The sequence below is a fragment of the Poecilia reticulata genome, chromosome 2 (assembly GCF_904066995.2).
Source record: "Poecilia reticulata chromosome 2, P_reticulata-male-v2, whole genome shotgun sequence".
NCBI classification, from domain to species: Eukaryota; Metazoa; Chordata; class Actinopteri; order Cyprinodontiformes; family Poeciliidae; genus Poecilia; species Poecilia reticulata.
Window position 1 is genome coordinate 18,832,645 of NC_088831.1, and position 13,287 is coordinate 18,845,931.

Genomic DNA, 13,287 nt, shown 5'->3' on the forward strand with positions numbered 1-13,287 from the left:
ACTTTGAAAAAAGTATTACTGTCCCTTGATGTTTGCCACATTGCAATCCAACAAAACCAACAAAAAGTGCTTTATGCCTGTTAAGACGAAGAGCAAAAAGGTGCTTTTCATGGAAATCTAAAAAAGTGTGACTAGCAGACGTATTTGTCTCCCTTTACTGTGATACGATGAAGTAAAACGGTCACATCAAAGCCTCTCTTCTAACCTCGAAAACCTCGTTCAAAACTTGTAATGAATGGGAGGAGAAGCACCTCGAGCAATTAAACACTGGTACAGATTCCCAAAGGCCAAAATTAGAGTGATCTGGAAGCGAAAGCTAACACACGTCCAGATCAAGCTAGCGACAACATGCAGGAACCCAGAGCGAACCTGGACATCATTCAGGGATTTAGAGTTTAATTAAATCTTTGACTATTTATTCTTTTTTTCTGTTAGATTTATGTTTTGCCAGTTCTCCAGTACGTACTGTGTTTCCATCGACCATATAACTGCACAATTTAAAATTTCGAAGATTAATTCGCGCAATTACGGAAAAACGTTTGTCAATAAAAAGTTTTGCCATTAGGATGAGGTGTTTTTTTTTGTCTGTATACAAATTTGTTTATTCCGCAAAACTGCATTGGAAACACTTTTTTTTTGCATCACACGAGTCAAATGATCCACAACCAGATGTTGCCACTGGCACAAACCACGAAGAAGACAAAGTAGCAGGAGGACGAAGGCGCGGCTTGGTTTTATATGACGAATCGCGTGGAGAAACGTACTCATGTGTGATTTTAAATGCGATTCTTATTTAATGGAAACACCACAAGTGTGAAATTGTTTTTAATGGGCATTTTCAATCACTTGAGTTGTTTACTTGTAAAAAGATTTTGTAAACCGTGTAGGAAACTATTTTCTTTCAACCCCACAATTAAGAACCATTGTTGGTCTGTCATATAAAATCCCAGTAAAACATATTGAAATTTGTAACATGAAAAAAATGTGGTAACGGATCACATTTAGAGCAAGGGGTGTGGATACATTTCTGCTGTAAAAATAGTCACAAACTGGAGAAAGGAGGATGTGTAAAGACAAAGAAAAAGCATCATTTTTAAGAGCTGTGGTGATCCAGGGTTTAAGCACAACCCACATATGGCGACCGTAGTTCTCATGTCGGAGGTTCGATTCCTGACCTGTTTTCCTCTTTTCTCATTACCCACTTTCCTGTCAATTCACTATCAAATAAAGGCCACTAGAGCCAATAATATCTTTAAAAAAAGAAAAAGCATCATTTGCAAGAAGAATGAAAGGGAAATAACAACACTGCGAAAAAGAACAAAGTGTGCAAGCAGGACGTTTGTTAGACCAAAGCAGCAGAAGAGTCTGAAAACAGGTCTGATTAAAAACAGAAATAACAGATGTGGAAGAGCTGGTAGAATTAGATCATGTAGATGTAGTGAGCGGCGTGTTTCCTGATATATGTTCCTTCTTCAGGGCTTCCTGTGCAAACTTAAAAAAAAAAGAAAAGAATATTCAATTATCTTTCTAATTACTCTCCTTCGCTATTCTGGAGACCTGAAACTCATGAATCATGAGGGGACCAACTTCAAATGTAATTGTGAGTTAATGAATAATTGCACTCATTAATTTAATTGCTGCTTTACCTCTTCTGAAGAAACATAGCGTGCTGCCCCCTAGTGACGAATGGTGATATTACACTGACAGAGTTTTATTTTTCGGCTTTTTGTCTTTTAGATGTTTTTTTAACGGTTCCATTCATTTTGTTTTTTCCAGGAGGTGGATCAGTGGTCCTTTGACGTTTTTTCCTTCCACGAGGCCACTGGAGAACACGCCCTCAAATTCCTGGTGTATGACCTGCTGACCCGCTATGACCTCATCAACAGGTTCAGGGTACACACATTTTGATCTGGCTACTCGGGTGGATTCCTACGTTAGAGGAATGACCGTGGAAGATAACGTGTGGGAGCAGTCTTTCTCAAACGTGGCAAACAATTCATTTGACTAAATTATTGGTCAAAGAATATGGATCATGTTGTAGATAAAAACAACCCATACAGACTCAGAGTATAAATACAAAATGTCACTGCTTGGTAGATGCTTTTACAGAGATTTGGAAACTTTGACAGGAACAATGGATGGATGATCGATCTTTAAATCAACTCAAAATCAGACGCATTACTATTGTCTCTATTAGCTTTGAGGATTGGCTCGGGGTTAGCAGCGCGTTGCTCATGCTAACGGTACTAGCCGGAGTCCTGTGCTCAGATCCCTGTGCAGGCCCTGGTGCAGTTTGTTGAGGCTCTGGAGAACGGCTACAGCAAACACAGGAACCCCTACCACAACCTGATCCACGCCGCCGACGTCACGCAGACAGCCCATTTCCTGATGCTACACACCGGACTGATGGTAACACACACTCACACACACATTGATGTTGCCTTTTGCTCATGATTCTGCATGAAGCAACCAGTTTAAAGACTCTGAGTTTCTTAGGGTTAGAAGAATAAAACATACAACAGAAACAGTGCAAACAGAAATGGCTTTGATGCTCATTACTCATAGGGCTTGTGAACAGAAAGTTTTCACATTAACAGAGTCGTGTGCATGTGTGTGTGTGTGTGTGTGTGTGTGTGTGTGTGTGTGTGTGTGTGTGTGTGTGTGTGTGTGTGTGTGTGTGTGTGTGTGTGTGTGTGTATGTAGCACTGGCTAAGCGAGCTGGAGATCCTTGCCATGGTTTTTGCTGCGGCGATCCATGACTTTGAACACACGGGAACTACAAACAACTTCCACATCCACACCAGGTAACACACACGGCAACAACAGTGGAAAGGATCATTGGTTGTGTGTGTTGGAACGCATCCTGGGCTCACAAACCTTTAAGATCGAAAAAAAAGAAACTAGAAGTTCATCAACTAGGAATCGTGTGTCGTCTCTTGGCAACGGTCCCCGAAACTGGAGCCAATTAGACAACCATGTTGCATTTGAGGTCTGTGAAATCTGAACAGTTTTTATCCATCCGTCAGGTCAGAGGTTGCCATCCTGTACAATGACAGGTCGGTGCTGGAGAACCATCACGTCAGCGCCGCCTACAAGCTGATGGCCGAGGAGGACATGAACATCCTGGTCAACCTGAACAAAGAAGACTGGAGGTTCGCTTCGCCTCTTACTGAGGAGCGTTCCTGCATCCTCCCAGCCTCCAGCCTGACCAGCAGACATTCACCAGTTCATTTTAACACAAACTAAAACATCCAGTAGGCACATATGCTGCGTCATTAGGCGACGCAGCATATGTGTCACAGTAACACAACGACTGTAGATGGTCATCTGCCTAAACTCTAACCAAACGTCACAAAGGGAATAAAAATACAGAATTCCTGACATGTTTCAAACCAGATTTCACCAATTTAGACATGAACATCATCAAGAGCGAATCGCTGTGTGGCAGCCGTTTCTCTCATGCTGTGTTTACTGTTCTTTGTGTTTTCCTGCCACATCGACTGTAAAGTCGTCCACGGCAGAGGTGGTCGCTTCAGACGCTTGCAGAGAGCTGTGTGCAACACTTATTGTAAAACAGAATTTCACATTTAAAGTTGTGGTCACTGTTTCTGCTGTATCTTCACAGCTTTACCTGCACTTTGATGCTTTTTGTGGTGGCCAGACGCAAACAGGGCCCATGTTTGGGAATCAAAAGCTTTTTTTTTTTTCAAAAGTTTATGTCGACCAAATAAAAACTGATGGTATTCTCTTCCAGAGAATATGTCTCTGTCCCACAAACTGATCTGTAGGGATTCATTGTGTTGATTTTCTGGCAGGGAGCTGAGGGCTCTGGTGATAGAGATGGTGATGTCCACAGACATGTCCTGCCACTTCCAGCAGATCAAGACCATGAGGAACGCCCTGACACAGACAAACGGGTCAGTACGTCACCAGACATTATCTTTTTTTTTTCTTTTTTTTTTAAAGAATCCTCATGTTGAATTGTAGTTATAGACACATATAACAATTCTTAATATTTTGCATTATATTTAGAAAATCTTTCATCAGTCAGCCACAAGGGGGAGCTCTAGGTCTCTAGCTCCCCCACTTCTATGTGGTCGCATATGAAACATAGTAAAAGTTGGGAGTATAAAGTATTTGTTAGCACTATTTAACTGATGTGTTGCTAATAGGTTGCAAACTATACTTTTGAAACTGTGTAAGCAAAAATATCCAATCGGATATTTGAAACTTAGGTCATAAAATGTTAAACAAAAAACCTTATCATACCTCTATACCAGTCTGCATTACATTAGCCATTCAGTTTCAGCAAAAAGTTTCCAATTTCATGTGTTGACGCTTCTTGAAACAGCCTGAAAGGTGTGGGGCTACTTGTGAATACTGCACAACGGCTTTGAAACAAGCTTTGAGAAAAGGTCCAAAGTTTTCCTCCTGGGTGGACAGAAAATACTTTTACTTTAGGACCCAATTCAGATTCATCAGCAGTCAAACTTCCAAATTTAGATCCTTCGTCGTGAGCGCCGTTTCCTGGAAGACGTGTGAGGCCGGTCCATCTGACGGACACGACTAGATCAACAGTGGGAGTTTGGTGCAACGGCCCAACATAAGGTCCTGCAGGCTGCTGGACCAGGACCAGATTGGCCAGTATGTCCCTGTAGGGGCTCCGCTCAGAGAGAGAGTTTCACAGGATTAGCGCCGAGTCCGACCGGTCCGGTTCCTGCCTCTCTCTCTCTCTCTCTGTTTGTCAATGCTGCAGAAGGTGCGGAGGGAGGCGGCTGTCACGCTCTTCACCTCACGCTTGGATGAGATTTTGGGGGAAGACGCTGTCATCAGCCTGTCAGCATGCTGATTCTGCCTGTGTTTCTGAGGCTGACTGTACTCTCTGTAAACAGCACTGACAATACAAAAGAAAACACCCGGCAGCTTTTACCTAGCATACGGCTGCCACGCCGGCAGTCTCTTTTTAGATTGAGCTGTGGTTCAGGAATAACAAAACTATTTCTGGAGTAGTTTGTGCCTTTTACGCTGCTACTAAATCTTTGTTGTTTGTCTGTCTGTCTCCAGTATAGACAAAGTGAAGGTTTTATCTCTGATGCTTCACGCAGCAGACATCAGTCATCCTGCCAAAGCCTGGCCGCTGCACTACCACTGGACTCACAGCCTGATGGAAGAGTTCTTCAGACAGGTGCACAGTTTGATGTATTGCTTCTCCTGAACCTGAGCTGCCAAGTTCTCTCAGTCCCCAGGACTAAACACAACTTGAACGAGCTTGGTCCTGAGGGCATGTAAATCCTGGCAGCCCGCCAGGCTTATAATACACAGGGGAAACCCTGAGTGGCTGAGCTTGAACGGACATAATTAGGAGGTCTTTTATTTTGCTGGCAATCCAATTACTTACCTCTAAACACTGAGCCAGCGTTTTTGTGCTAAATTCACATCATTTGAAAACATAAAATCTGTATAAGAACTTAAGAAATAACTTTTTTTGAAGTTATTTCTTAAGTTTGCATTTCAATTACGTCATTATGCAGAATATACGATTTAGTCTCAGCCATCTTATCGTCATCTGTGTGTTTGTGTTTTAACAAGGACAATGTCACAAAAAATCTTGATAAACCTCGTCACTCAGATGTTTTTATTTTTCCATTTCTGTTGTCAGATCTAAAACAAAGTCAGAAATGAACTCTTAAGAACTCTTAGCTTAGTGTGTTGGAAAGGAGGCACCAACTGATTTTGCCTCCTTTGGTGCGTTCATACCAAACACATCAGGCGCGTCTGGTTTACATTCAAAGTCTATGTGGAGGTGCGTCGAGGGCCCGTTGCTGTGTGATTTGAAGCGCTTGGAGGATGTAATGCATCAGGCACATCTAACATGTCCTGCGTGTCTTACAAATAGACTGGCAACGGAAAACAACGACTAGTGCGTCTAACGCACCCTTGATACACTCTTGACGCGTCTCCACATAGACTTTGAATGTAAACCAGACGTGTGAAGCGCCAGATGTAGAGCTAAATGTCAAGCGTCTGTGTTCAAAGTGCACACGCATCAAACTTGAAGGGTCGGATGCGTTTTTAACACACCCAACACGTTTGGTGTAAACGCACCGTTAGATACCGGAGGTTCAAAAGCTGCCTGCTTATGCTCTGTTTGCTTCGTTTGTCAAGGTTGGTTTGAAAATGATTCAAAAAGCACACAGACCGGATTTGAGAGTGTAAAAAAAACAACAAAAAAACCTAAAAAAACTCAACTTTCGTATTTTGTTTCTTCTTTAGGGAGATAAAGAGGTGGAACTCGGTCTTCCTTTCTCTCCACTCTGTGACCGCAAAGCCACCATGATCGCCCAGTCACAGATCGGTACCAACCTGACCCTGCTCCATGCTTCGGTTTATCACATTTATAAAGAAATGCTAATGCGTTCACTCATTCATCTGCCTCTCTGGTTGTAGGTTTCATAGACTTTATCGTGGAGCCCACTTTCACTGTCCTGGTTGACACAACAGAGAAGGTGATCGGACCTCTGATAGAAGAAGACAGGAAGGCCAAAGAGAGTGGAAACAGAAGGTCCAGGTAGTAACACCGTCTTCAGTGACATTACTAATAATGAAGAACAGGGAATTGTAACAGCAGAAAACAGTAAACTGCACAGATTATGCTTTTAATGACACTGGAGAAGGTGATTATGAACCGACTGCATAGAGCAGGGGGTTGGTGCTGCTGGGGTCACATGCTCTGGTTTCTCCTGGTCGCAGTACCGTCCAGCTCCAGAGTAAAGATCTGGAAGATGAGGGAAAACAGATTACCTCACCAAGAGACCACACGGCTTCTCTGAGACTGTGGTCAGCTCCACTGATGCACCTCAGGGCAATGTACTTTAGGCACTCCTTCTTCCTTCCACACATCCGACTTTAGTTACAAACAGTGGATCATGACAGTAAGTGAAACGTTTTTGGACAATGCTACTTTGTTATGCAATAAGGATGGACATGAGATAAAGTACAGAGAACTAACTGGTAGTGGGATGTGAGGATTGATTCAAGTCTGACCTCCTGCAGATAAAAACCACAAAAAATAGATGCCAATTTTTGGAGGAGTTACCGTGGTTTCAGTCTGTAAGAGGTTTGGGTTGACTGATTAGCAAGAACTAGGAAAGCATTAACCATTAAGAACGGAGCGATGAAGGACTGGACAGACTGTCTCTGTGGCTGGTATGGAGATGAAATCCTCAAAGGAGCATGAGGAAACGGCTCGGAGAATCACTCTGACTCAGCACATTCGCCAGGCAGAGGGAAACGTTTAGTCGCTGAGAACTTCAGCGGACAGAATTAGGAAGTCTTTTGTTCCACAGGAAATCCAATTACTTAACTCTAAACACTGTGCCAGCAGCTATCAGCTTCTCCCTTTTATTATTCGCTAAATAGGATGGTATCTAGGCTTACACAAGACGCATGGGTAACCTTAGTGTGTAATATTATATGATTATATGAGTCTCATTAAATCATATCTATCATCAAATCTTTAAAAATGATCACTCTGAAGCATAAAATGTTTGAAATTTGGGTTTTGAGAAAATAATTCCTTAATATTGATGAAAACGTACCAGCTGCATTGGCAGATTATTTCAGTGTATGAGAAAAAGGTCTTGTTATAGGTGATGCAATCTGCCGATGGAGCTGGTACTTTTTCACCGTTATTTACTCAAAAACCAAATAAGTAATTTAACAAATATAGGAATTATTAAAAATCTACCCTCTCTTACTGAGAAATTAGTTTTGATTTATTTCAAGTGATAAAAATACTTGGTAAGATTTTGTGTCTTTGCAGTGTAGCTTTATGAAAATAAAGTTTTGCAGGGTCAGAAGTAGCCCTCGTAATTCTCACGGTTGGTTTCAAGGCATCAGTACGACCAGCGATATTCTTAATCATTAATCCAGTCGACTGTCAGTCATGCATCTCAACATGCACATGAAAGCTGTTTGTAAGATTTCCTCCGTGTCGATGTTCTCCGAATGCTCTTAGTGGATGCGAACAATTCATCGGCACCTCACTTACGCTCTGCACGACGCTGCTTTCATTCAGCCTAACAGGAAGCGGTTCAGTCACTGTGGAGTCAGTGCAGAGACACAGCAGTAATCGCCATGGAAACACCGACGACGGACAGATGAACTTTTCCCTGACAGCCATTGACCTGCCAGCTCTGAGGCACCACCTCTCCAGCGTCATCACCAGCAACAAAGATCGATGGAAGGAGCTGTCTGTGCACGGTAAGCAGGCGCAAGAACAAACACTTGGTTTGGCCTAAAAACTGATTGAAAACTACACAATGTTGTTTGCTTAATGATGTTTAAGGGAACAAAAAAAACACAATTTATCTTGTTAGATTAAGAAAATTTTTTTTTTACTCTAGACACGAACAGAACCAAAGTTCTTTTTATCCAGGACATTTCATGGACATTTGGACCACTCAGATGTCCTCTTAGGCCCCTCCCACAGTTACTGTAGCAACCGAATCCACTTGTCGAATATCACTGTTATGAATAAAAAAAAAATATCCAAGCATTGTTAAATATTTTAAGTTGGTGTCATAAGCTTTACCAGGCTTCCTTACAGATTCAGAAATCTCTGCTGACCGATGGGCTCCATTTCAGACACAAGCAGTTTCTGCTCCCGTCATCATTTCATGGCAGCCCAGGGTTATTCTGAACCTGCAGAGTTCTGATCTTTAGCTTTTAAAACGCTTCTCGTTGACCTCGTTGATTGTGTCTTTACTCCCGGAGCAGAGCTGGCCAAGAAGGAGAAAGAGGAGACCGAGGCGAAAGACGAAGGTGAAGACATCGGCTCGGACGCCCCGTCTCAGGCCTCGTCTGGCCACGGCGTCACAGATCCGGCGCAGAACTCAGACGATTGCGCTCCAGCTGAAAAGTGCGATGATGAATCACCTGACCACACGGCCGCGGACCACCTGACCTGGAACGGTATGAAGACGATGTGACAGAAAAAAGCTTTTTTAACTCCAGATGTGGATAAAAACTCACACACTACCGCGTTAACTTTCTGCAGGGGCAGAGGAGGAAGAGGAGGATGACAAAGTGCCTGAAAATGCCTGATGACGCAAACTACAAGTCCTCTATTAATCTGACTTTGGCAGATCACCATGGCAACAGGCAGCTCGGTTGCAGTAACCACTAGGGTTTAGACTCTTCTGTGTAAAGAAGCTGACTCAGTGGCCCCTCTGCGGCCCCCAGAGGGCCTCCAGATTATCTGTTTACAAGTGAATGTGGATAAATCATACTTTGGAGTGACCATCTTCCCCCCCCATTCAGATCATGGCTTCTTAGCAGCTTCCTGGTTCGTTTTCTGTCAGGCTCAGAGGTAAATTGTCTGGAAAAACCAAAGAGTGTGTGATGGCTGGCGAATCCCAGTTCACGATTACCGCAGACAAAATGTCGTTTATCAGGATGAATGAAACACGAAGCTGTTAAGAAGCAGCCGTGGCGGTGACGTCGGCGGGCGTGTGGTTTTGTTTAGGCGCCGTCAGTGATCCGTGGTGGGAGTGAGGCGTCGCTGCTGCTCTGCTCTCTGCTCCAACTTCACATTTTCAGGTATGTCGCATTCACCCAGTCACACCTCCGCGTCTGCGACGGAAGACCTTGGTGTGTTGAGATGCTCGTCGAATCAAAGTAAACGAAGCCGATGTAAGTATGCTGACGCAAACGAGCTTTTAAATTCCTTAAATTACTTTGATATCTTCTTCAGGCCTCGACGTCTGCCAACGTTCGCCACCACTTTACCTGAGTTCCATTTCAATGTTGTGCAGGAACTTTGGTCAATTAAAAAAGTAAATATTGTAACTCAGATCATCCATGTGGCAGGAGGGATCAAATCAAATCAAATCAAGTCTTGCAGCCAATTAGAAGAGGCCTCTGACTGAAGGCTGTGGCTGTACGACAGGCTCATGACAGCAATGCTATGCTACGATGCTAACAGTTCAACTTCCAGGCAGCAGAGATGATATTTCACAATAACATGTCCTGCATGTCACCATGCTTGTTGAAAAGCACCACTAGTCCACCTCCTTTGCTTTTGCCGCTCCCCTTTAGAGGTCTTTATGGCAGCACGGTCCGACACGGTGAGGTCTGAGGTTTGATAGTTGCGTATTTTGATCAATAGATGTAGTTTTAACTTCCTCATTCGCTTTTTGCTCTGCATCCATAAAGCCTGCTTTTCAACTCCTCTGGGATTTGGTGTGAAATCTGAAACTCAATGTAATTGTAAAAAAAAAAAATTGTCTCCAATGATCTCCATCTCATATGGCATTGATGAAAATCACAATAGATTAGCAAAATGTGAATAATATTACAAGTGGAGAAGTTTTTGTCATATTGACAAAGCTTCTGGGAGAATGTCCATTGGACAGATGAGACAAAATTTGAGTTTTTTCACAGGACATATCGGCTGTTTGTTCATTCACACACACAAAAATGAAGCAGAACTAGAAAAGAGCACAGTCTCTGCTGTCAAACATAGATGAGGCTGGGTAATGTTCTGGGGCTGCTTTGCTTTGCTTCCTCTGAAATCTGTGCAGAATAAAATTAAATCTCAAGGGAGCGTTCTGGAGAGAAATACGCTGCCTAGTGTCTTCCAACACAATAGTGACACAAAACACAGCTAAAATCTCCCAAGAATGGCTAGGAGCAAAACATTGGACTGTTCTGAATTGTCCTTCTACATTCAATAGGACGTCTTTCTGCTGAAATACGCCATCGGGAGAAGACGCCCTTCAAACCTCAGACAGTTTGCCCTGGAATGTGGCAGAATCCCTGTGGACAGGTGCAGAAGCCTCACTGACGCTTACAGAGATTGATTGCAGTTGTTACCTTAAAAAGTTGAGCAGCAGAAATATGAAGTTGCAGGTACCATCATTTTTGTCCAGGCATGTTGCACCGGTCGGCTTTTTAAAACGATTCTGCTGAAACACGATTGAGAAGAAACGTCTGATTTTCAGTGGTTCATTTTCAAGGAATTTTATTTATTACTTTTGTCCATTTCAAGTCATGTCAGTGATCTTTGTGGGTTTTTCATTCGTGACCTTTGAAAGTCCAGTTGACCTTGAGCTCAGCAGCTATTTCAGATGACACGTCTCAGTTTTTGTTTTGTGTTTCATGTCCTAAGATGTTGTTTAATTTCTTCTACCCTTCACATCCTGCTTTCACTTAACCCTTGCATTCCCAAAATTTATTCTCTACTTTATTATCCAGAGTACACGGGGTTACTCTGTCCTCTCTTCTCATATCCATGGTTTCCTCCTGTGTTCCTTTATTTTAAATTGTCTCTCATTCAGATGTTCTTTATATTTTTATTTATGGACTTTCTGCATCTGTCTTAGTCTCAGTCAAATAAAAACTTCTCTGTCATCGGATACTGGTCTGTCTGATTGTGAGCCTCAGTTTGAGTCCTTCGTCCATCGGTCCATGACAACGCGCACTGCCTTAAACGAAGAAGAGGAATGTAAGAGCTGAACAATTTAGGCGACGCTTCAGACATCCATTTATTTTAACAACTCATAAAAATAAATGTGGCTGTTCGACACCATCTTGAATTCAATAGACTCTATCGCCCCTAGGTTCTTATCTTGCGTCTCTCTGGTTAGAGACCCAGCAGTTGTCACAACTCCGTTAGTTCTTCCTGGGATGACACGAAGCGCTTTGTGCTGTCAAAGTAACGTTTGACTCTGGCAACACAGATTGCTGCGAGTCCAGGTGGGGAGCAGAGCAGCAACAGCGAGGTGGTCTGGATTTTACTGCGTTGTGTCTTCTTCATGAGATGTTTTCTACAGCACGGAATGTCTTCTTGTTCTTTAGGACAATGTGTCCATAGCATAATATTATGATCTGTGCCATGCTTGTGTGAACTGCAGAGACGAGCCCTCCACATGGAGACAGATCAGTGGCGGCCCCAGTCATCTGAAAATAACCAGATTACTCCTTTAAAACAGCAGCTCGTCGTCCGGGCAGTTTCTCTTCTCTGTGTTACCGTTGCAGCTGCTGACTGTGAAAAATGACGGGACCGCCGCAGTATTACCATGGCGATGAGGTCATTGTTGGTTTCCACATGAATGGCCAAAGAGCCAAGCGCTAAGCCAAGATGACCAACAGTGAAGGCTCTGTAGATGCTCAGATCACTGTGTTTGTTCATGCGATGTTTGCTGTGGTCGTTGTGTTTCCTTGGCTCATTGTGTTACAGAGCGTGTATGTTGGGATGGGAGGCCGAGCAAGACACACAGAGAAAGAGAGAGAGTGTGTGTGTGTGTCTGCTGTACAGTCATTTATTGTATTAAACATCCTAAACTCTTGCTTCTTTGCTCTGATCTTTTTTTTCTACATTTTAGGTGAACTTCTGCCATCTTTGAGATTGTATCATAGGCATTTCACAAAAAAAATGGAACTAAATATTCCCAAAGATGAGACATAACCTTTTTAAATTACTGTAAACACTTAAATACTTTGGCTGTGATTCTGCATGACAGATACGTTAATGTAAGGGTGTCAAACTCATTTTCGTTTTGGTGTCAGATCAAGATAATAAATGTTCTTAAAGGGCTGGCCATGCCAGAATATATTGATAAAACCCATTATAAACTGTTAAAATAATAATAAATACCTGTCTTTGAATATTAGAAGTACTACTTAAAATTAAACATCTCATATTGCTCAGTCCCTTCATGATTTTGCGATTTTGTTTAGTTTTTTGTTTGTTTTTGCAATTAACTCGTTTTGTGGAACTAGTTTAGAAATAGTTTCAAGGAATTTAGCAATATTTGCATTTATGTATGGCGCTTGTAGTGATTTTGTTAATTGTTGGTGTCGATGATGAACAAATTAATAACGATGTCAAATAAGGCTGAGGCAGCGGTGTCGCAAAAGTACAAAATACTGCCACCTATAGGTGGGAGTTGATAGTCAGTTAAACCCAATGTTTTTTTTTTTGTGGAAAATTTGCAATAAACTTACAGTTACGCATTAGCGGGGAAAAAATGCGGAAATCTGTTGATTTTCCGTGATTTTCCACAATCACAGAATAAATAACAGAAAACTGGGTGGATGTTTGATGTAATTTAGTGTCTGGAGTCTCGAGGGCCACACAAAAAGCCACGTCAGGCCAGTTTTGGCCCACGAGCCTCAAGTTTGACATGTATGCTTTAATCCGTCAAGACAGGATCCATTAGGGGAGGATTACAAAAGAAATTCAAACTATTTGGGCCTGATGTACTTCCCTCTCAGGTGCTGGCT

The 13,287-nt window shown here is 42.5% G+C and overlaps 1 protein-coding gene across 2 annotated transcripts in view; it reads left to right on the forward strand.

Annotated features, from left to right (window-relative positions):
* Positions 1-12,350, forward strand: part of LOC103481532 (dual specificity calcium/calmodulin-dependent 3',5'-cyclic nucleotide phosphodiesterase 1A) — a 48,989-nt gene extending 36,639 nt beyond the window's left edge. For both annotated transcript variants that reach the window (XM_008437055.3, XM_081599313.1), the window contains 11 exons: positions 1,777-1,893; positions 2,269-2,409; positions 2,704-2,804; positions 3,027-3,152; positions 3,816-3,917; positions 5,065-5,185; positions 6,274-6,355; positions 6,448-6,568; positions 8,078-8,262; positions 8,779-8,973; positions 9,059-12,350. In XM_008437055.3, the coding sequence (XP_008435277.1) occupies positions 1,777-1,893; positions 2,269-2,409; positions 2,704-2,804; positions 3,027-3,152; positions 3,816-3,917; positions 5,065-5,185; positions 6,274-6,355; positions 6,448-6,568; positions 8,078-8,262; positions 8,779-8,973; positions 9,059-9,105 (1,338 nt within the window). In that variant the 3' untranslated portion in view covers positions 9,106-12,350. The remainder of the gene's footprint in view (positions 1-1,776; positions 1,894-2,268; positions 2,410-2,703; positions 2,805-3,026; positions 3,153-3,815; positions 3,918-5,064; positions 5,186-6,273; positions 6,356-6,447; positions 6,569-8,077; positions 8,263-8,778; positions 8,974-9,058) is intronic.
* The last annotated feature ends 937 nt before the right edge of the window (positions 12,351-13,287 follow it).